The following is a 23,914-nucleotide window of genomic DNA, read 5'->3' as shown; positions in this document are numbered from 1 at the left end:
GAGAAAGAGGGAAGCTATCCTTAGGGTAAGCTCTGTAAAGACAGGTAAAGTCAACGCAGACTCTCCATTTTTCGTTCTTTTTTTTTACTATAACTGTGTTGGACAGCCATTGTGGATATTGAATCTCTCGAATTGCCCTCAATGCTAGGAGCTTGTCGACCTCGACAATTATTGCTTCGGTATACTCAACTGAGGATTTTTGACTTTTCTGCACAATAGGTCAGAAGGGTTGATGTTGAGTTTATGGCAAGCAAAATCTGCATCCAACCCTGGAGTATCATACGCTGACCATGCGAATACCTCCATATTTTTCCTCAACAAATCCAGCAGCTGAAGTTTCTCATCAGCGCCTAGCGAGGTACCGATAAGGAAATACTTTTCTGGGTCATCTTTCTTTACTAGGTGTTTTTCCAAATCCTCTACTATCTTTTCCGCTGGGATTCCTCCGACATCCTCCAAGACTGGTTGTTCGTCTACTTCAACTGTCTGTACCTAATTGTAGAGTTATTTAGCCTTCATGGCTGCCATGAAGCAATGTTTTGATGCAACTTGGTCCCTTGAGATCTGCTTTACTCTGTGTTCCGTTGGGAAGCAGATGGGCTGGTGGTAGGTTGAGGGGACTGCTTCCATTTGATGAATTCAAGGACGACCTAGTATAGCATTGTAAGAAGAATGTGTATTGATAACCAGGAATTCTATCTATAGGGTCTTTGTCCCAACCACAACTAGCAACACTATCTTGCCAAGTGGCCATTCAGGCTGTGAATTAAAGCTGACCAATGGAGCTGCCGCTGGGGTGAGGTGCTACTCAGAGAGACCGAGCTTTCTGAACAAGTCATAATACAATATATCTGCTGCACTACCCTGATTTACCAGGACTCGTTTTACATCAAATCGTTTCCCAATTCCCACAGTTATAATCAGTGCGTCAGTATGTGGATGCTGAATACTTTCTAAATCCTTCATAGTAAATGAAACAGTGCATAAAGGGGGCTTTGGTACTGTTTGTACCTTTTTTGGCACGGGCCCTATTGACATGACTTGCTGAATTTGCATAGCTTTGGCAATTTCTTCTTGAAGTGCCTCCTCGCACTTGTGGCTAGTTATTCCATGAATTACATTTATTACCAACCGAGGAGGATGCTCAATGTTCGGTTCCGATAGAGGGTTCCCTTGTTTGGCCACCACTTTATCTTGATCAATGTAGTCTTGGAGGTGTCCAGCAGTTACCAAGTCTTTTAGGTGCTGCTTCAATGCTCTACAATTCTGAGTCATATGCCCCCTGTCTTGGTGATAGGTGTATCTGAGCTTCTGATTCTGCCGAGCTGGATCTCCCAACATTTTTGGCGACTAAGTAAAGAATGGCTCTCTCTTGATCTTTTCTATAATACGATAGATTGGTTCCTTGAATACAGTCACAAACTGCATCATGGGATTTAGACTTGTTTATTTCATTCACCGTGAGTCCTCGGTGTTCCCCTCGGTCTGCTCTTTTTTTGTGTCGAGTTGTTTGTTCAGTTGATACTACCTCGATGGGGATTTGATCATCTTCGAGGCAAGCGTACTGCTCAATCCTAGCACACAAGTCGTTTAGTGCTGTGGTTGGGTGCTTGGTAAGTGACTATCTCAGCTTATTTTTCGGATGCAAACCGTGTTTAAAAGACATTACAGCCATCTATTCACTGCAAATGTTTTCCTCTAGATCATTATACTCCTCCTAATACCTTCTAGCATAATTACACAGCGTTTCCTCCTGTTCCTTTCGGATACCGAACAGTGTATCTGGCTCTTTTGGGATCTTAGTGTTGGAGACGAATCTGGCCAAGAACTCTTTAGAGAGTTGCTTCCAGTCATAAATCGATCTGGCGGGGAGACGATCGAACCATCGAAGTCCGAATTCTCCCAAGCTGGACGGAAAGACTTTGCACATCAGTGCCTCGTCTCGGCTCCATAAGGACATCATCGGCCGATAATGGCTGATATGTGTTAGTGGGTCTGACTTCTCATCGTATGACGTGAACTTTGGCGGGGTGAATTTTTTAGGAGTGAAAAATCTAGAAATTCTCTAAATGTTGATTTGTGATCATGTATCAATTTTAAGCAATAAAACAATCCCAATCAAACAATCAAGACAAATCGACACAACGATTTTAATGTGGAAAAACCACAATTGGACACCTCCAATTGCGATAAAAAATTCACGGGCAACAGCCACAAAATAATCCATTAAGAAGATATAAAGGAATTACACAAGTATACTCTCAATTACCTAGCGAATCCTCGCCCGAATTGAACCAACCTCTATTTGTCTCTTCCAACCCCATCTTCACCTCGGAATTATCTTGACGATGAGCCACTCCGGAATCCACCAAAGTTTCAGGCTTGAATTCTTCAGAATCCACCGAAGAACAGCTCTCTCTTTTATGTAGAACAAACAAATAATCCTTGATGTATACTCTTTAAACCATGAGTTTGAATACTCAATCAAAACATCAAAGAAAACTAGCAAAATATCCCCAGATATAAACCTTAGAATTCAAAAAGAAGATCTGGAGAAGTTAGTCAAGTTTTGGGAGAAAACCAACTACTTATAGAAATCCAAAGTAATCCTAGTTTTGGAAGAAAACCAATTCCTTATAGAAATCCGGATTTTGAAGCTCGCTCGAGCAAAGCTTCTTTCGCTCAAGCGAGAACCTTAACTCGCATGATTTCCACTAGTGCCTTCACTCAAGCCACGAACCCTTCGCTCGAGCGACCAATGAGCTCTTTTAGGTTTTTGTAGAGACGCAATCCTTCGCTCGAGCGAGCAAGGGCAGACAGTCAACTTTGAATACAATTTTGCATTTTGCTTCGGGGGCGCTGCCCTTAGACCCCGCCATGGCGCTACCCCGAACCCGCCAAAGGCACTACCCCCTGGACCCCCTCAAGCTGACCGGGCAACTCGATCCCCGTCATAATCAACGAAGTGGCAATCTTGAAAGCATTAACATCACAAACTTCTCTGCAAGGCACACTTCAGGTTGGATTTGCATCTAAACACTCATAGTCTCACTGAAATAAAAAGTGCGAAAACAAATACAACTGAAAGGAGTTTTGTCAAACAGGATTGCCAAGAATAAAAACCTAACAAGGAGGTCTCATAGCTTTGATTTCTGGAGAGAAAGGAGAGGAGACGAGCCAATCCAATGCTTGGTGCTCTCTCTGATGGACAGTACCGTCAAGATGATCCCCCCGTTGCTCATTTTGTCTGTTGCCAATCAGCTAAGTACGAAGATCCTGAGGAGGATATTCTGTCTGTTGGCTGGTTGTTTTTTGCCTCTTAGCCCTTCCCTAGCGTGAACCACGGGTGTGGCAGCTCATTGCTTCACTTTGTATTGGAATTAGCTGGCTTTGCTGCCTAGATTCGTTTCTGGGGGCCTTCTTCACTGGTGGATTGCAAGATGGGCTCGTCTGGTGCAGGTGTGAGGGCTCTGCGTCGTTCCTCTTCTCTGTCAAGTCACCCATCATCCTTTTGAGTTGTGCTTTCAGTTCTTGTATCTCTATTTCCATGGAATCAATGATTCGATCTCTGTAATCCTTCTCTAATAGGAAATGATGAAAAGAACCTCTAGCGAAGGGCAGTCGACGCTCAACAGATTCGGGAGTCTAGTTGTTGTTTCCGATCTGTTCTTCCAGAACTGTCGGGAGTGTCAAGCCTTTGTCCTTCGTCTTCTCCGTTTGTGGAGTCAATGCCGAGGGTGGAATGTCCTCAATTCCCATCGTCGGAATCAAGTGCAGAACTCAGAGATGAAGCCGCTCCACGCTCACCACACCAATTGTGCGTATCGAATACCGCACTAGATGATTGTGGATCGGAGTTCCACACTTGATTGGACTATCCAAAAATGAAGATTCTACAATAAGGAACACCATTAAAGCTGCCCGACCAGGGTTAGCCAGACAACCTCTCTGGTGTGGGAATGAGTAATCGGAGAAGGAGGAAGGTGCTTTCTAAGTGTAGAGAGTTGTGTTTCCAATGAGTAGGGTTTAGTTTAGATCAGTTACCCTGAGTATAAAGTGAGTGTAGTTTATATAGGACCCCTTACTTGTTACCCAAGATGATTTCATAGAGCTTTAGTGCTGTCAAGTTTCCTTTAGCGTTGCTTAAGGTAGAGGACCATCTGGTAGTTGATAAAGGGTTTATATACTCATTGTAGTCATGTTGACAACAAACCACATTCTCTTGATTAACCATTTCCGTAATTGAAGTGTAGGGGACCAACTGAAGTGGCAACTTGCACATGTATGCATTCACTGCTTCCACGTTTCTCTGATAGGTTCCTTTGGCTTGGTACCGTCGTGCCTCAGTTCGGCCCTCTATGAGATTGCTTACAAAGATGGGCTCGGCCTATTTTGGTTTGGTCCAAGGATCAGGTCCTGCAGCTCAGCCTAGCCCAGCATCATTGCTGGACTGACCTTTCCACTGCGGGTTGGGCCCAAGTGCTTGAGGACTTGAGTGGATTGTTAATGATGTAATTGGGCCTAATTGGCTGGCCCATTAGTTTACCCAGCTCCTTTGGACTTGAGTCTAATGGATTGGGCCGGCCCAAGGCTTGGATCTAACCTATTTCATATTTAGTCCCTTCAATCAGTATATAAACCGTGTTATTAAGAAGCCGTTCCACTCCTTGCGCCAACATTTAGGCATTCCCATATTCTCATTTTCTAACCATAATATCATATTTTCTAAGAAATAAAATTTTATAAGAAAAACAATGTGCCACAAAAGGGGATGCAGTATATACAAAAACTGAACAAAAATGCATCCCTCCTACTATCTAGAGAGATATACAACACAAAAGTCAAAAAATTCAGGGGACAAGTGTTAGAGCATTTTAAACACAAAATTGACCTCTTAATACTTTCAAAGGAAGGGATGGCTTTGATTTTTTCAGAACTCAAAGCAAGCTTTTAACATGGGGTCTTCTATACATATTAAAAAATAAAAAAAGTTTCAAAATAAATTTCTAATATGAACCGATTTTAAATTTTTTTGTCAAAATTTGACTAGTTAGCAATTTAAATTTAATTTAAAATTTTTGAACTTTCATATTAATGTGTATAAAACTCAAATTATTAGTTATGTGGATAAGCCAACTGTTATGAATGAATCTGTGATTGTCATGAGATGCTTTTATAAGAAGTGTGACTCCTCATATGTTGGAATTATGGAGATCCGAAATCACATTCACATTCTCATTCCCTCCCAAGATTACTATCATTCAAATATAGATTGAGATTAAAGATCAAAGTAATAATCCAAGCTAACGTCCTAAATATAGATTGAGATTAAAGATCAAGATTACTACTGAGGAATGTAGTAGAAAGCGGTTCATATACCCTCCCTATCTCTTACACATTGTTTGATGAAACTACAACTGTAACATAAATAGATTGCCAAAAACAAAAAACAAAAATATCTGAAACTAAAAACTCGATGTTTAAACTTGACAAAACCACAAAAGAAAGTGTAAAATAATGAATTAATTATTACACTGACAAAAGTAGTTGTATGGGGTTTCATTTAAATTCAATTAATATATGAATGATTGATGAAAAAAAGAAAAAACACAGAATTACATGTTTAGCAAGGGAGAAAGTTCACATCTTCTTTAGTGGTATTTGATTTATGTCCCATTTTGACTTGAAGTGATTATGAGAACACTTCAATGTCAAGTAAAATAAGTTATGAATCTAGTAATATTATATTATAATTCATAATGACGTTTGATTATGACTATTTTTTTTTTTTTTTTTTTTTTGTTATGAATAGAATGGTGTTTGGATATAAAACATAGTGGTGTTACAAACTAAACCTCGATTTCAAATTCTCATTGAACCACTACCTATAGGAACCGGGCATTGTATAGGTTCGTGCACAGATTTTTATCCCAAATAAAGAATAGGAGACAAGAAGAACAAGCTCGCATCCATGAATCATGACAACCTTAAAACCTTTGTGGAAAATCTAAATAATTTGAAAGACAAGAGGGAAAACTAATCACATTGTTTGTTGAAATCTGTTGCATTACTACTGTAGCAACAAAATTGAGTAAAAACAACCCAACCATAAAAACTAACAAAAAAACAAAAACAAAAAACCTTTCTGTATCTAGTAGTAAAATATATATGACAAATCCCATACGACAAGTAATGATAGACTATAGCAGTTAATATGTTACAGATTCAATTACGGCATTGAAAGAAAGATAATGAACAACTTCATAAACAATATGATCAATGATCATCTGAAAAACTTAACAACTTATGGCATAAAAACTTAACTACCAAAGAGCATTGCATTAGAATCGAGGAACTAGAGTTGGATACCATGGGAGCACAAACGCGAAGACCCTTGAAGAGTGGACGTAGGCACTTAAACTAGCAAGAGAAAAGAATGGTTTAAGATGCGCTCCGGAAATTGAACTGAATGATGCTGCAAGGAAAACCCAGAAACATAACATCTCCGTCAACAGGGTAAAAAGCTAACATCAACATGAGGTGACACCGCTGTATTACCAAACTAGCAAGATTAGGATTCTAATAAAAATTATATGAAAATTAAATATGATTTTTATATGGTGAGGTTCGTTTCGATTTTATTTTGATGATCTGAACCGTTCTCATATTATAGGGTTCGTCTAGTATATTATTCATATAAAAAATGAGGTTAATCGGATATGTATAGTCTCATGATCGAACTACATTTATGTTAGCGTAACAATACTACATTTATGTTTTAAAATTACGTTAATCGTTTATTTTTTATGAGTTATAGATGTTTAATTAATTTAATTTCTTTCATGAATGATCTATTTAACGAACCCTATAATATAAATAATTTGAATCATTCCAACAGATTTAGAAAACACCTCCACATACTCGCAACATGGTGTTGTGCGCAAAGCACCCTCCCAAGGTTGTTTTATATGATAGTAGGTCTTACAATTCCCACCTTTTTTCTTGTTTGAAAATAAAACAAGCCTATGGAGTGCTCGTGAGTTGGGTTGGGTCCGATAACCTCTCATCTGTTATCCATCAAAATTTAGACAGATTGAAAAAAATTAATCCGCATCCATTCGCTTAGTTAGCGGATGCAGATTGAGCGAGCTATGCAAGTTAACAGGTGAATACAAATCGATTTGACAATTTAATTTTTACTATTTTATGCTTTTTTAAAAAACTATTTAAAATAATTTTTTACTAATTTGAGCCTTATTTGAGTCCAAATTTTTTATTCTTCATTTTTATAATTAAAATAAATGCTAAAGTTTTATATTTCATAAATAGTTAATATTATTATTAAATAAAATGTCTTTTTTTAACATACAAAAACATGAAAATATAGCATCATTTTGTTAGGGAGGGTGACGGATTGGGTTGAGTCTGGTGACTTCTCATCTGCCATCCGTCCAAACATAAGCGGATTTGAAAAATCTCTATTTGTATCCATCTGTACATACTATCGAAATGGCTTAAAAGTGAATTGATTGGGTTGGATCGGTCAGTTTTGGTTGATCGATCGGGTCTATGAGCACCCCTAAAACAACAACACAACAAGCACAACACAAGCACACAACAAGCACAACACAAGCGTTATCGATCAGAGTATTCATTTTTTCACTAAAAAATTGTTCATCCATGCATCAACTTCAACTATGACCAACATGAGCTAACATGCCATCGAAGAACAATGGCACTGGGCATGTTCCAATAGAAGTTGTCCTCACAGGAAATGTAGTTCTGTAAAGTCTACTAATACACAAACAAGTTGCAATTCCCAAATAACAACACTACATTATTGTGACAATGCCAAAGTTGAGCCAAATACCAAATACTAAACAAATTAGTTTCTGATTAAATATAAATATATATAAATTTCAACACTTTCTATTCTCAAAAAAAATTGTGGAATCCAGGACTGCTCCCATCTCCAGGAAAATTTGACAACCGGACGAGCCAATATGCAGCTTCTATTCCAGTAACCAAATCGACTTTCGTGCCAATCAAGTAATGAGTAAGTTCAGAAACATAATTGTTCACTCGGGGCACCTTAGTGATGAGCAGCGTCTCCACCAAGTTATTCATTACCAGGAAACAAAAAGTACAACTCGCAGCAGCCTCTAGCTGACATAGTTCTAGTGAAGGATCCACAAGGAAGAACGATAAAATAACAGCAACAGACATTCTGGATCTTGTCTTCCATGACCTAACAAGGACAGTTAGTTGTCATGAAAAGTAAAGACATAAAAAAAGAAAAGAAAAGAAATGTTTGAATGCACAAGCATCTGTGATAGAAGTATTTTGGTTGAAGAATGGGCCACCATATGATGCAACTGGGCATTCAAGACCAAGCATGGAAATTAAATGGTTTTGTTGTTATGTCCAATCAAGCATTAAAGAATGGATCTGTTTAGCTTCGTTTTCAAAATTTACTTTCTAAAAAAATTAGAACTACAAACTAGTTGTTATATCTTAAGTAGCACAGAGGTGACGCGACATAGACACGCGGACACACATTTTTAAAAAATGCATAACATGACATGCTAGGGACATGTGAAAAACAAATAATTTTATATTGTTATTATATGGCATATTTCTGAATACTACACGTTTATTCTATTTCATATATATATAAATATATATTCATAATTTTTTTTTTTTTTTTATAAGTATTTAAATTTATTATATTCATAAAATTTATCAACATTGGGTATGCTACTATAGTGAAAAGAAAATTAAAAAAATGGGACTTTGTGTGTCCCCAACGTGTTCAATTTTTCTAGCATATCCAACACGTGTTGGGCACCGGTAGGTGACCTAAGAGGTGTCTGTGCTTCATAGGTTACATCCAAATGACCATTAAAAAAAGTAGGTACTCACCTCACCATCTGAAATTACACTGGTAAGTTGATCCAGTCAGACCATTTGAAGATGTCGGAGTAGACTTGATCACCACCCAAATCTTCTCCTGTAGCCCCAGCAGCAACCCTTATGATATCCTCGATCAAAGCAAAATTTCCCATTATATCAACATGAGCACCACTCTGGGTGCCACGGCCCTCGAGAAGATTAGCTGGAGGAGCATGATCGTATTCCCTAATGTAAGTTTGAATTCCTGAAGGATTGAACCTGGTTTTCCCGCGCCAACCTTTTGCGCACATGAAGCCTGAACTTAAAACAGGCACAGTCTCATCTCCATCAACAGTAAAAACTCCGCCTTTTAGACAGCTATCTTCATCTTCACCATCTGCCGAAGTATCAATCTGAAATGGAATGTAGCATTCTGCAGAAGGAGACAGCCTGTAAACATATGCTCTTTCAGTTGGGATGCCAACTCCATACATTGAGAAGATCTCCATGTCTGGAGCATTCGGTAATCTGGACAGGCAAAAAAAAAAAAATTGATGAAACTAATTTCCCTCTTGTTAATACCAATGAAAATAGTCATCAAGGTACAAATATCACGTTGCAATGACAAAATACTCCAGATCCAGAACCAGTATTTCAATCTAATTTCTCAAAGCTTCAAATGCGCAGTCTGATTATCAATTTATCATATAACCACTAATTTTCTCCATTATGGAGACTGATAGAATTTGTCATCAACAAGGTATCAATCTTGTGTTGCAGATAACAAAGAAAAATTATTTTCAATATCCCATAACAAGTTCTCCAATCTAATTTCTCAAAGCACCAAATGTAATCTTATTATCATATAACCTCCAATTTCTCCATTAACCGAGTTTTTCCTAGTATTAACAGCTATAGATTATAATTGAAAAGCATTACAATAATCACTCTGTAAGCATTTCTTTGGACAAAGGGTTCACACTTCACACACTATTCTCTGGAAGGGGAAACAAAAAAACATACCAAAACTTATGAGAATGAAATAACAAGAATGAGAATACTCACTTGGTTTCCAATGGATTTGACCAATATTTGTAATGTTGGTATTTCGGGTCATCCAAATCCTCAGCCAAGCCATACGAAAAATGAGTGCTACCACGAGCCAACATTTTTGGGGCAACAAAGTGAAGCAAATCCACAATGTCTCCAGCAGTATAAACCTTGTAATCTGCAACAGCTTTAATACCCCCAAATCCCATGTCATGGTACTCTGTCCATACATCTCGACAGGTGGTATTTGCAACATTATTACCCTTAACAGCATCCTGCAAATTATTAAGAACAAGTCAGCACAAAAATGCAAGAACTTTGAACATTATACGCCAAACATGATATTAATTAATATAATATATCAGCAAACACAGCTGAAAACTTGAACCAGTTTTGTTTGTAGTCACAAAAGGGGTGGAAAAGTTGTTAAACTTAAATGGAGGGCATAAAAAGGAATATATCAATCTTATTGCATAAAAACCATTACTTTTAATTGTTCCCAATTTTTTATTAAAAGAAGTGACTCAGCTCATTGCTCCTTTTCAAGTGCGTTTCTCCTTCATTGAAAGTGGATTGGGGCAGCTCAAGACTGTTCATCATTCACACTAAGGTGGAGGAGGTGCCATAAAAATAAAAGGAGTGTTTCATATCTGATATAAACTACGCAGTATGCCATTAAAAAAAAATGATAATCAGGAACCCTGTCCTAGCAGGGTACTCTGGGCCGTAAACCCAAGAATCAAGTGACACCCCCTCATCCCTGTATACCATATTACAAGCATGGCTTGAGTGATGCAATTGAATCATCAAGGTATACTTCAAGAGTTGTCCCTTCACAGGAAAATAAGGGTCTCAACTCAATTATAATCTACGATTCTGTTCAGGCCCAGGGCTAGAAAAAGCTTAAGAAAGTAAATAATTTTCACCCAGATACTGTTGAAAAAAATTATGAAAAGCAGAATTAGTAGGTAATGGACCAGAAAATTGTTCTTTATTTCTAAACTGAACAAAGAATAATTGGAAGAAGAGCATCTTTCTTCTAAGGTTCCCTCACCCAGACCCTAACGCCCCAGATTGATTATACCAGCAAGAAGATGCCTTTTCTGCATTTGAAATTTAATGGACATGTTACTTGCTGCTCATATTCATTTCAAACCCATATATTCCATATCATTGAAGAATGATCTTAGTTTGCTGCTTACTTATCGGAAAATTTAAAACAAATTTACAAAGAGCCACTAGTTTCTAATGGAATAATTAGTCATTTAGAAAACCAGAAAATTTACCCTAAAGTCAATCCTCTTAATCTCAGATGATGGTGCCTCTGCTATATCTTTACCGAATGATAAAATTCTGCCATAATTAGCAGATTTCACTTGAGAAACCATACTGCCTGTTTCATTTTGACCTGAAACCAGAGTATCGCTGTTTCTTTGTTTTATCTTGCCAGGGACGTATCCTTCTTCAGGTGACCAGTCAAGACTACCCCAAACAGTGTCCCCACCTTTTGGTATCATTGACATGGTTGAATCCCATGTACGGCTCATCTTCATTACATGTTGCAATGTCTGAAGACGAAACAAATCATTATCCAAGAAACCTGGTGCAATGGCTCTGCATTTTAGGTGAGATTTTTTTAGAATTCAACAAATGCAAGACAAGCACATATCTTAAAAATGCAACAAGCTTCAGTAACGGATTATCAACGTTGAGTTTTTTAAGTATATTATCAATATTGAGTATATCCAGAGGAGCAAATGCATTCTAAAACCTTTACTAAATATGTAATAAAATAGGTTTGCCAAAACATAAAACATGCTCCTACAAATATGGTACCAGACTAGAAGATGGATGCAAACAAAGTTAGGACAACTAAAGAAAAGAAACAACATTGACGAAAATATAATTTAGTCTGTGGAATTGGTGCACAGGGTAGTTGAACACTTTTCCCCCACTACTAATAGGCTTTAGTTTTTGGAAAAGAAAACATTTTAAGAACCTAAATTAAGCTTTTGTTCCTACATGGTATGCTTTATCTTTCGTTGTTGGTGGGTTGATACTTGATAGGTTGCACTCCCAAAACACAAATTTTGACAATGTGTGTCGACATCTCACAATAGGTCAACAGGAGGATATCCAAGCTCACAAATTATCATGTTAAAATATTTCCCACCCATAGTGGAAAGATGATTGCTCTGTCAAAACTAAACAAAGTCCAGAAGTGTATAGTTAGTTTTTTTCTCTTCTTTTTTGGGTTGTTAACAGGGGACAAAAAAAAAAAAAAAAAAAGTGGATAAATACCTGGCAACTGCAATATCCCTAGCTTCAGCAGAGAACAGCCCCGCAACAGCTTTGGGAACACCTAAAAAAGGTCCAGCAATGTTCATTACCGCCTTTATATGCTTAGCACACCAACCTGGTCCACCCCCACCGCCCATGGGAGCTGGCGCTTCCACCCACTTCATAAAATGCAGAAAGTACAAAACACCCATTGAATGTGGGATAATGACAGCCTTATTGCCACCATTTATAGCAACCATCAGTTCTATATTACTTTTTATCCGGCTTAGGGCTTGGTCCCGCACCTAATCAATTGGGTTCAGCATTAAACTAAAAGCCAATGTAAGTAATCCATTGAATAACAGTGTAAGAAGAGGGGAAGTTTAAATAAGATCCCACATGATTATGAAAGTCAAAAAAATACCTCAGTGTTCTGAAATGAAAGTCTCCAATCATATGAAGCCATATACATGGTTTTCTCCTCATACCCAATTTGAGCCAAATTAGCAATCAGAACTGCCCAAACAAAATACCCTGGAGCAAAGTAATCAGCAGCTACAAGTCCAGCAACTGGCCTGACCCTTATACCAGGAGGGTCCAGCCCAGTTTCATTGTCCAGTGACATATGTTCCACCCAGCATAAAGGCCTGCAAAAGATCAGACGAACAATGCTTGCTAAGTATCCACAACAATTTGCCAATTTTTGTAAGTTAACACTATGGACCCCCAAAAAAAGACCAAAAGGATAAATGTTCAGCATCCTCCAAAAAGATATCAAACAAATAACGCATCAATATTTGTAGTAATTCCAAGTATAAAATGATAAGTAGAATTTTTAAAAGCAAGCAGATGGGATTTAGGACCAAGCTCACGTCCTTAATCAATGCTTGAAGGGCATAACCAAAAAAATTTCACTCTAAAGTGCATTGGGTACAAGGCTTAGTAGCTCCCCAAACTCTACATGTCATGTCAACAACTCCCAGTCAAGCTAATGATCACCTAAAAAGAAGTGTTCACATACTTCAAACTAATTATCAGAGGAGTAATACTAGAGATCCCAAAAGTTTTACTAAATTTTCTACCAAATATCTCACATGTGCAGCTCTTGCCCCAGGTCGTGGGTTTGGTTTAAAGGATTGAAATCGCCCTTTCCTGGTAAGCTAAGTTGCCCCCACCCAACGGTTATTAATAAAGTATCAGGCCTAGAGGTTTGGTATTGGCAGGGTTAAAGGAGTCTCAAATACAATGCCAGATGATTGCCAGATCTGGATAACCTCACTATCTCATAGCTTTAGTCAATTATATAAAAGATTCCAAAACGTAAATCAACAAACCCGAGATAAAGTCTCTATCGATCCGACTACAAATCAAATATGAAACTTTATACATCTTAAAGTTTTCCATGTGAGACATTTAGTAGAAAATTTGGTAAAACTTTTAGGGTCTTTAGCATTTTTGTTTGGTTTAACTCACTTGTCAAAAAATTAAGTTTTTTGTTTTTCAAGTTTTTTTATTTTTATTGAATTTTTTTAATATTTTATGCAATTTTTTATTTTTTAAATACACATAATCTAGATATACTGAAAAGGTATAATAATAGTGAAAAAAAATTCAATAAATAAAATAGATACCAAAAAAATACAAAAATTTAATACATTTTCATATTTTGCTATATTCAATGAATTTTTTAAGTTTTTTGTACAAATTTTATACTTTTTAAGTATATCTAAATTAAATTGATCTAAAAAGTAAAATAAAAAAATTGATTAAAATATTTTAAAAAATACTAAAAATATAAAAATACGAATTAAAAACTCAGAAAATTATTTCTGAAAACTCCAAATGAAGCATGAACACTCCAAAATCAGTGTCGTGACGGTGTGCAACACGCGGATACGCGGGGGACACCGGGACACACCAGATGGCATGTCCCTTTAATTTAATGAATTTTTTGTAAGGGATACAACGGGGACACGCGTGTCCATATCGACACACGGCATGAGACACGGCGAGACTCATTTTTAATTTTGTTATATTTATTTGGAGTCAAATTGTAATATTTAAAAAGTAAAAATAAAATAAATAAAATATTTTTAAAAAAAAGATGTAAAAGATCAACACAGAAATCGTTCCTTGCCCTAATCGTAACAAACGATAGAGAGTGAAGGAATAGAGTGAAAAGGAGAACCTATCGCCGACTTAAACCAGTCGATCCACCACCTCCATCCAATCAATCGAAGACCCCCGATCCCCATCAAGTCGATCGAAGACCGCTGAAGATCCCCATCAGTCGATCTCCATCCAGACAACTTTGTAGGTAAGCCTCTCTCTCTCTCTCTCTCTCTCTCTCTCTCTCTCTCGTATTCGAAAACCGGGGTTCATTTTTTAATTTTTATACATTTATATATATATGTATGTAAGATTGTTTTTATTTTTTTGTAATTATATGTTTATATATCTCTAAAACTGTATTTTTTTTAAGAAAAAATTATAGGTTTATATATAAATACACAATATGTAAAAAATTCCCCCCCTCCCCCTCCCCCTCCCCCTCCCCCTCCCCCTTTTCTAATGTTAATTTATAATGGTTATAATTTATAAGAAAATGTCTAGTTCAAATTCTGCCAATAACACACTATCTGCCTTTGATGCTGAAGATGATAAGTCACTGCGGAAATATGTGACTAGATTAGAAAAATCTGGTGCAAGAGAGGGGGAACAATACTTTTCAATGTAACTTTTGTCAGGCTATATGTAAAGGTTCATACACTAGGGTAAAAGCCCATTTGATGCAAATAAAAAATCAAGGGATAGAAGTGTGTCCAAAAGTAACAAGTAAGGATAAAGCTGAATTTGAGAGAGTAATTGGAGCAGTAGAGTTGAAATTGAAAAATTGAAGAACTCTAGGTTGAATAAAGTCCCATTGCCTCCTTCTAGTTCAAGTGCATCATTAGGTTTATGTTTAAATGACCCAGAGGAGATCTATGGATAAAAAAGGAAGAGGTCAACTACTATAGGGAGTGGAAGTAGTGACCCTGTTACGAAAGCATTTAACATTAGGGCTCGAGAACGATTAAATGGTAAAATAGCTGGAATGTTTTATTCAGCAGACTTGCCATTTCATTTGGCAAAAAATCCTTACCGTGTTAGTGTATTTACTTTTGCTGCATATAACAACATACAAGGATATGTACCGCATTGGTATAACATGTTGAGAACTACATTGCTTCAAAAAGAAATGATAGACCTTGATAGGTTGTTAGACCCTATCCGAGGCACATAGAGAGAGAAGGGTGTGAGTATAGCCAGTGATGGATGGAGTGATTCCCAACAAAAGCCATTAATAAATTTTATGGCTGTTACCGGAGGTGGGCCTATGTTTGTTAAAGCGGTTGAATGTTCAGGGGAAACAAATGACAAGTATTTTATTTCCAACTTGATGAAAGGCCATTTGATGATGTTGGAATGCTTGAGGTTGCAAATCTCTCACTTGATGAACCTGAGATGGAGGTTGTGTTGTTTACAGATGATCGAGGTGCAAACGAAGAAAAATATGGTGATGCTAATGATGATGAAGACGTGCAAGAAATTGGATCTACTTGAAACTTGAATTAATATTACTATGTTAGTATTTGTTAATTTTGATTTAGGATGAATGTAATATGAATCTACATGACATATAAAAATATATAATAAAAACAAAATTCACCATGTCCTCCGCCGTGTCCGTGTCCCAATTTTTTGGAAATTGCCATGTTTTGTGTCTGTACTTCATAGACTCCAAACCAAACGGAGTGATTGACTTCTTTCAAATGCAAGACTAATTAAGAGTTAGGATAAAGACCAACAATAATTTTTATACGGTTCATGTGAAGCGTAACTAATTAACTGAGAAAGGTATATTTGTAATTTCTCAGACCAATAGGAGAATTTGTATTTTAGATAAACCTCATGGGTTGTATTTGTAATTTATTCAAAAATAATAAAACTAAAAATAAAATAAATTTCATATTCAACCTCTCCCATACCTACTCTCATATAAGAAAAAGAAAAGTCAGCACCAGATTCAATAATCAATCACCCACACAATATTATAAAAGATGATTATCCAACAGATTAAGCCTTTGTTTGAGATGTAGGTCGGCTTTTTAATTTTTGGATATTTTAGCTTGGAGCTAAAAAGCCTTCTTTGGGATGGATTTTTTTGCTTTTTTGACTTTTGTGAAAGAAAAAATAAAATAATTATAGTTTGAATTTAACATTTTATCTTATTGACTTTTTAACCTATTTTGTCTTTTTGCGACTAAAATAGCCAAAAAAACTTTATGCCAAACGAAACTTACTTCTCAAAAGCAAGGGGTCATTTGGGAAGGTGATGGTTAAGCCAAAAGCCAAAAAAATCACTATAAAGAAAGGAAAAAGTCGTATAAAATATTTTTTTTTTTTTAAAAAGAATTCTTTCATTCTCTTTACTTTTTTTTATTTTTAATAAAAAATTAAAAAAATCATGTCTAACAATTTCTTTACTTTCATTCCACCCCCCAAAAAAAACCAATTACCATTAAAAAATAAAATTAACCTTCCAAACACTAATCGCTGAAAAAAAAGTACCAATGCAAATCTTTTTTCTTTTCTTTTTTTTTTTTGTAAAAAGTTAAATAGTTAACTAAAATAACTAATTCTAAAAAATAACATCTAACAGGCCATGAAATTTATCCAACACACATCACAACAAACTAGGGTGATCGCAAATCAGGTTGGGTCAGGTGACATTTCATTTGTCATCCATCTAAAATTAGGCGGATTGAAAAAAATAATCCACATCCATCTATCGGTTTGGCAGATATGAATTGAGTAGGCCGTGCAGATTGATTGGTAGATGGATGCAATCGATTTAGTAGTTTGAATTTCACAAATTTGGGCATTCTTTTAATTATAATTTATAACTTTTACAATCTCGAATAACTAGTAATATGAAAAAAAATATGTATCATTTACCTGTAATATTGTTTTCTATTTTTATAAAAATATATATTTATAAAAATATATATTTTATCATATCTGATCTATGTTTTTACTTGTTAGCAATGGGCAGATCAGATTCATCCGAGTGCAAGATAATTGATCAGTCATTTGAATAGTATCTGTAAATTTAAAAATATTTCATTCCATCGAAAGACAAGCATCCGCCAAAATTAGGACTGCAAACGAGCCGAGCCGAGCCGAGCCAAGCTTTGCTTTGCTGAGCTCGAGCTCGGCTCGTTTACTTATCGAGCTCGTTTATTGAGCTTGAGCTCAGCTCGATAAGGAATTGGGCTCGAACTCGGCTCGGCTCGGCTCGGCTCGTTAATTCTAATGAAACTCGAGCTCGGCTCGGCTCAACTCAACTCAATAAATTTTTTTTAATATTATTTATATTATTTAAATATATATATTTATATATTATTTAATATATAAATAATATATTTATTATATTGTTTAAATAAAGATAAACGAGCCGAGCTTAACGAACCGAGCTTATGTGAGCTCGAGCTCCGCTCGTTTAGTAAACGAGCCTAATATTCGAGCTCGAGCTCAGCTCGTTTGCTAAACGAGCCGAGCCCTTAACGAGCCGAGCTTGTTCATAAACAGTTCAGTTCATTTGCAGTGCTAGCCAAAATCAATCGAGTTCGGTCAATTTGGACGGATGTCACCAGAACAAACTCAAAATTAACAATACCTCTTATACACCTCCCCAAATGTGCCTCCCCAGAGCCGCTTCCGAAACAACCCTTCCGCACACTGATGCCCCTCCCACAGCTCGAGCCCCGCCGTGACAATTCCGGGCACAAACACCACCGGATGCTTCACCTTGAGCCCCTCTTTTTCCAATTTCACCCCGGGAGGGTCCGGCAACGGCCCCGTGATCGCCTCCGTCACGTACTGAGGAAACGACGCCGGCATCGCATTGTACAGAAACAGCAGAATCCACCAAACAGTACAAATACAACCAATCAACCAACAACAGCTGTCCAGACAAGACCATTTGCTACTCTTCTCATCAACCCTAGCCTTCTTCGCGGCTACTTTCTTGCTCTTATCGTCTTCTTCGTCCGGAATCGGAGTCTGATTGTTGTCATTCTCAGATGCCTTTCTTGATCGTCGAATCAAAGGCATCTTCTTCAATTAATCATATAAACAATTCACAAAATCATATATGTTTATAGTCTGTACCTGTGTGTTTGTTGTTTGGAAACCCTAGACGCCGTGGACGGTGGTGGAAGTGACCGGAGAGTGGTGGTTGTGGTGGAGGAGAGAGAAAGGGCATGGCTTGTTGGTTGCCTTTTATGGATTTGCCTTTAATGCGATTGGGTGGTACGGAGCGCTGCGTGGGTCACTGTTAAGAAGATAAAGGGTTCGTTTGGTTTGTGTTTCTGAAAAAATTTTGGGAAATTTTCTTTACAAATAAGTTTTTAAAAGTAATTAAATCAAACAAATTTTCCCAAAAAAATTTCTGAAAACTTGTAACCCAAACAAGTTTTCCAAACAAATCTCTCTCTCACACACATCAAATCAATCACTTTTTCCAAAACTCTCTCTCAAAATAATTTTCCAAAATATCTTTTGAAAAAAACCAAACTAAATAACTTTTTGTACTTTTTATCTCTAAAACACATCTCTCAAACACAAACCAAACATATCCAAATATTTTTTCTTTTCAATAATAGAAAGAGCAATGATACGATTCTTTAATTTGAGTTTATCTCAATCGTTAGTTTTAACAGGTGTTTTGGCTAATTTAAAAAAAAGTAAAAAGGTCAAAAATCATTACAAATGTCAAAAAATTTATACTATTTACAAATTTTTTTTTTTTTTTTTTTTTTTTTTTTTACGGAAAACAACAACGCTAGTCAAAGGCAAAAAAGACCAAAATATCCTTTGAACAAAAAATATGTAAAAATAAATAAATAAATAATATATGAAGCTTTGTACATAGGTCAAGCTGTTCTACCATCCCCTAAACCACAAAGCCGTACTACTGGCCATCACGTGACTCTGTCAGTATGCATAACTCCATAGGGGCAACACAGTAATTTCAAAATTTATTATCATATTATAACATATATTTTTTTATAAAAAGTCAAAAAATTATCTTAAATACTCATTTTTTTCCCTACTTTTTTTAATCAAAAAATACACTTTTATAGATTATCTCAAACAACCTCTTAGTTTCTCGATTATTTTAGGTTGGTTAGAATATTCACGCCAAATTTTTCAAATTTTTAGTCAAATTAAAGTTATTTTGCTATTTTAACTAGTCATTTTTTAGTACATATTGTATCAAACTCGCTATCCTAACTTAATCTTATTAAAATATTATTTTTTTATTGTGTTTGTTAATCTTTCTTTTTTTATTTAATTGATAAGTTACCAGCCAAATAATTCTTTAAAAAAAAAAAATTTTCCTTTGACCGGTTGATCAGCCGAACTTCCGGACGGACATCCGGTAACACTAATCTAGCGATAAATAGTACCTCGCTTGTTGTAACAAGATATTGTAGCAATCATAAATTTTGACGAGCTGCAAGCGAATTTGATGAACTTGATTTTTTGAAATTTATTAGCTAAAAAATGATTTTACCGAGTTTGATGAGGATGCTCTCATTCAAGACTATTTTACGAAGATAGTTAAAAGTTATTTTTTAATTTTTAATTTATTTTGAGTTATATTATCTCTTATATTTTAAAAAAAATTAAAAAATTAACTTTTAATCATTTTTTTAAAATAACCCTCCGTAATAAAGTGCTAGTTCTAATCAACAAAGGTGATAATTGTAATAAATAAATGTCACATCAATCATACAAATAATTAACGATATGCATGAATTTGGGTGATTTAAACAAATTTTAAATTCGAACATTCTTGTAATAGAAAAAATATTAGGTGGTATAGGGCAAAAATGTGTCTCTATCTAATACCAATCATCGAATTTTTTTTTAATGAATAGCAGTGTAATTATAAATATAAAAACAAAACTGATACAAACCCTCACCACCCCCACATACACGTCAACGAGAGGACGACACAAAAAAAAAAAAAAAAAAAAATTGGATCAATCAGCATTCACTGGGGGTGGTGGGGGTCACCCCTAGTGGAGATCTTACTAATTTTTTATATAAAAAATATTAACTGTATTTGCTTTCAATTTGTTAGATTCAATTTTCTAAAAATTAAGTTTCTTATTATTATTTTTTTAGGGTGCTTTTTCAGTAAATCCATTATTTAAGAGTGTTATTCCATAAGACCAATAGTGTTTTATAATATTCCATTAGGTCCATTTCATACTAAAAGACCAAAAAAGCCCTCAAATAAACACGCGCCTAGCCTTTCTTTGAATTAAATAACCGTCTCGCTTCCCCTCTCTTCTTGCAGGAAATCACGCACAGTATCTCTACCATTCCAAAAATCCAAAGTTGTATTCCATATTGTCTCAACGCCCAGAAAACTGTCTTTGTCGCATCGTCGCATCGTCTCATCATCTTCTTCGTCATCCCTACGCCGTCGATCGCCGAAATCGTGGAATCACCATTGTTGAACATCCGTAAGGTCTATCTTCATCAAAATTACCTTCGACGGCAATTTGTGACAACGCAACCGTCGAAATGGGCACAAAACGTAAGTAATCTACTCATTCTTGTATGTAAACCCTAAATCTCTTTTTCAACAAATAACATTGTGAACTTTCACAAATATCCCAAGTTTCTATTCATACAATATATAGGAGTCCATATTGTTCATACCCTAACCTTTAATCCGAACCCCTCAATCGTAATCCCTAATTATATTGATTTTTTTACTTAAAAACATTACAGTTGCCATTATGTTGTGTTCACAACTGTGAACATTCAAATGGTTTGGAAGAATGTTGGCCAAACCAAATTGTTTTTGTTGTTGTTGTTGTTGTTGTTGTTGTTGTTGTTGAAGGCTGTGAACATTCACATGGATTGAAAATGTTTGGATAATCAAATTATTTCAGATATTATTGTTATTGTTGTTGAAAGCTGTGAACTTTCACATGGATTGAAAATGTTTGGCCAATCATTATTTTGTAATATTGTAGTTTTTTTTTTTTCTCCTTTTGTGAATGTTTGCCTTGTTGGTATTGTTGATTGTTAATGGCAATCCAATAATTTGAACATTCAGTTCTTGATTATTTTCCATGAAAGTGGCATGAAATACAGTCCCTGCGAATATTGACACTATCCTTTCCCCCTCTATCAAATTGTTGTTATTAACCGTAGTGAACATTCACATTTAAAATTCCTTGTGTTTGATATTGTTGTGATACATAATTATATTGTGAACATTCATTACATGTGTAAATTAATTAGACACTTTGTGAACATTAACCACTGTATTTAGAAGAAATATATCACTTTCGTTATCCCATGTTTCAAATTGTATTTCAATTTTGAGATTGTGTTATAAGATTGGCATTGCATGATTGTAGTAAGAATGTGCATTGCCATACAAATTAGGACTGTAAATGTTCACAACATCCTTTTATTTGTTTGTGTTAACATCTACACGTTCTTGAATGTTGTTCACGGTTGTATAAACATACATTGATTTTTATACACTCACACAATATGCACGTTGTGTTTGTGCTGACACAGTCAACATCCACATCCATGTACAGATGTGGATATTCACATCCATACACAAAATTGTGGACATTCACACCCATGCACACAACTGTGAACATTCACATCAATGGCAATGCTGTGAATGTTCACATTTTTTCCACTATGCTAATTACATGAGCCTTTTCTTAATTTTTTTTAAATGCTCCATTTTGCAGATATTACACAGAAGAAAGTCTCAAAGAGAAAAAGAGATGAGTACCATGTCAAGGAAGAAAGCCCACAAGCAAATACTAGCAGCAATATTGACATGTCGCGTGTCAACTACAGATCTAACATGACCAGACTGGTGAAATTAATGAAAAGCACCAAATTCACACAAGCACAGCTTGGCTACCTACGGCAAACACCTTTCTGGCATTTATTAGATGCATTGAGAAACGGTGAGATCGACCTTGACATATGCATGAAATACGATGATGTTGTTGTGTATGTCCTACAAATGTACAAAGCTTCAAAATATGCCTTCTATATTAAGGAGAATAAAATGAACATATACGACAATGACATCAAGCTGATTTTTGGTGTGGATTGTACACCAAGCCAATGGACATATCATATGGTGCGAAACCAAAGACTGGCATTATAAACAAAAGGTGCAAAAATGTCAACCGATTGACTTCAAAATGGATACGCACCCTTTTGACCGAGCCATTGAAAGGCAAAAAGAAAGATGGCAACGAAGAAGTCGCCCAACTAGTCTGCATGTATACTTGCCAAAAACTTTTTTTCTCGACAAGCGGTGAGACAATAGGATGGGGCTAGTACGCACATATGGTCCCATTGGAAAAGCATATAAGAATGTGATTGGGCCAAGCAAATTAGAACAACGTTGATATCCTCCATTTCCCAAAACGACAAAAAGCCGACAAAAGTCACCGGCTGTGTCATGTTATTGATGGTAAGTACCCATGTTCTCAAATAATAACATTCACATGTCCTTGAGTGTTGTTTATCTATGCCAACTGTGAACATTCAAATCTGTACCACTGATGTGAATGTCCATATGCACTTATGTTTCACAGATGTGAATGCTCACATCTATACCACTGATGTGAAAGTTCATATTCACTCATGATATACTACTGTGAATGTTCACAACAGTGCCACTATTGTTAATGTTCATATATGTTGACATTACTATGCAAATTCTAAATAACATATGTCTTTGTTGTTTTGTTGAAGTATTGGTTGTGTGAGCACACAACTGTAGACGCGCTCCCGAACGTCCTGGGCTCCTCGCGCGAAGGCGGCGCGAAATCCGTTTTGTTCATTAGACTACTACAATTCGGACTCAATGTCATGGTTCTGAATCTAATCTTGCAAAGTGCAATCCAAGACCGATGAATCACCAAAGAGTCCAAATCCGGTAAATCGTTTTGGAAAACTAATTTTATAAAGAAATGCCAAACATGGACTGCTTTGCCAGATACAGAATCGTCACCTAGATATTTTATTTTGGGAAAATTTAGGAAACTCTGACTCGTGCCTAAGGCCACGTATCTGTCATCACCAAAGTTGCCTCGGCTCGAGAACTTGGGTACGAGAGGGGAAGGTCATGCAATGAGCACCCCTGCTTGCCCGATCAAAGATCGGCCGCTACTAACATGATATCTTGTTTTTGAAAACACATGTGTTCTTATCCTGGTTATTAACCTAGAATTGCTATGTGATGCGCACAGCATACAAGTATAGACTAGATCGGGTAAGTTGGAACAAAACATTGCATATTTGTTTGTTTGAAAAAGGTTTGGAAGTGCTATTCGCAAGTAAGCTAAATCGTGGATTTGCCACCCTCAAGTGGGCTTAGAAAACATGATTTTGCCACCTCAAGTGGGCTTAAAACTTGCATTTCGATGAATTGTTCCAATTCAAGCAATCCAACCGCCATCCACAGGCATTCATGCAATTAAACACTTAAGCAGTTAGCCTCATGGCAAGCATGCTATTATGGCAACATTAACACACATGCAGTATGCTAGAGCGTAAAAGCTTACCTAGTACTCTG

At 36.2% G+C, this 23,914-nt stretch overlaps 1 protein-coding gene across 2 annotated transcripts; it reads right to left on the bottom strand.

The window, feature by feature from the left end:
- Positions 1–7,635: 7,635 nt before the first annotated feature.
- On the bottom strand, positions 7,636–18,637 carry LOC114296637 (phospholipid:diacylglycerol acyltransferase 1). Of its 2 annotated transcripts, none has more exons than XM_082909455.1 (7): positions 17,942–18,637; positions 12,647–12,869; positions 12,244–12,527; positions 11,229–11,556; positions 9,958–10,217; positions 8,923–9,420; positions 7,636–8,248 (listed from the first exon to the last, which is right to left on the bottom strand). In XM_082909455.1, exons 1-6 carry the CDS (start codon positions 18,376–18,378, stop codon positions 8,937–8,939), a joined length of 2,016 nt encoding a protein of 671 aa, XP_082765581.1. In that variant the 5' UTR covers positions 18,379–18,637; the 3' UTR covers positions 7,636–8,248; positions 8,923–8,936. The 2 variants fall into 2 exon arrangements, with proteins under 2 accessions (XP_082765581.1, XP_082765583.1); XM_082909457.1 differs by having other exon boundaries at positions 8,928–9,420; positions 17,942–18,614.
- Positions 18,638–23,914: the final 5,277 nt, after the last annotated feature.

This window comes from Camellia sinensis, chromosome 15, assembly GCF_055761805.1.
Source record: "Camellia sinensis isolate YWXY chromosome 15, ASM5576180v1, whole genome shotgun sequence".
Lineage (NCBI taxonomy): Eukaryota > Viridiplantae > Streptophyta > Magnoliopsida > Ericales > Theaceae > Camellia > Camellia sinensis.
The sequence above is the reverse complement of the archived record's forward strand: the minus strand, read 5'-3'. Positions and strand labels throughout refer to the sequence as shown.

Excerpts from the sequence above, each read along its gene's own strand:
- LOC114296637 (XM_082909455.1), bottom strand. The coding sequence starts at position 18,378 with ATGCCTTTGATTCGACGATCAAGAAAGGCATCTGAGAATGACAACAAT. Across the intron at positions 12,870-17,941 it reads TTTGGGGAGGTGTATAAGAG|GCCTTTATGCTGGGTGGAAC; the intron begins GTATTGTTAATT and ends GATCTTTTGCAG. Across the intron at positions 11,557-12,243 it reads AGGGATATTGCAGTTGCCAG|AGCCATTGCACCAGGTTTCT; the intron begins GTATTTATCCAC and ends CCTAAAATGCAG.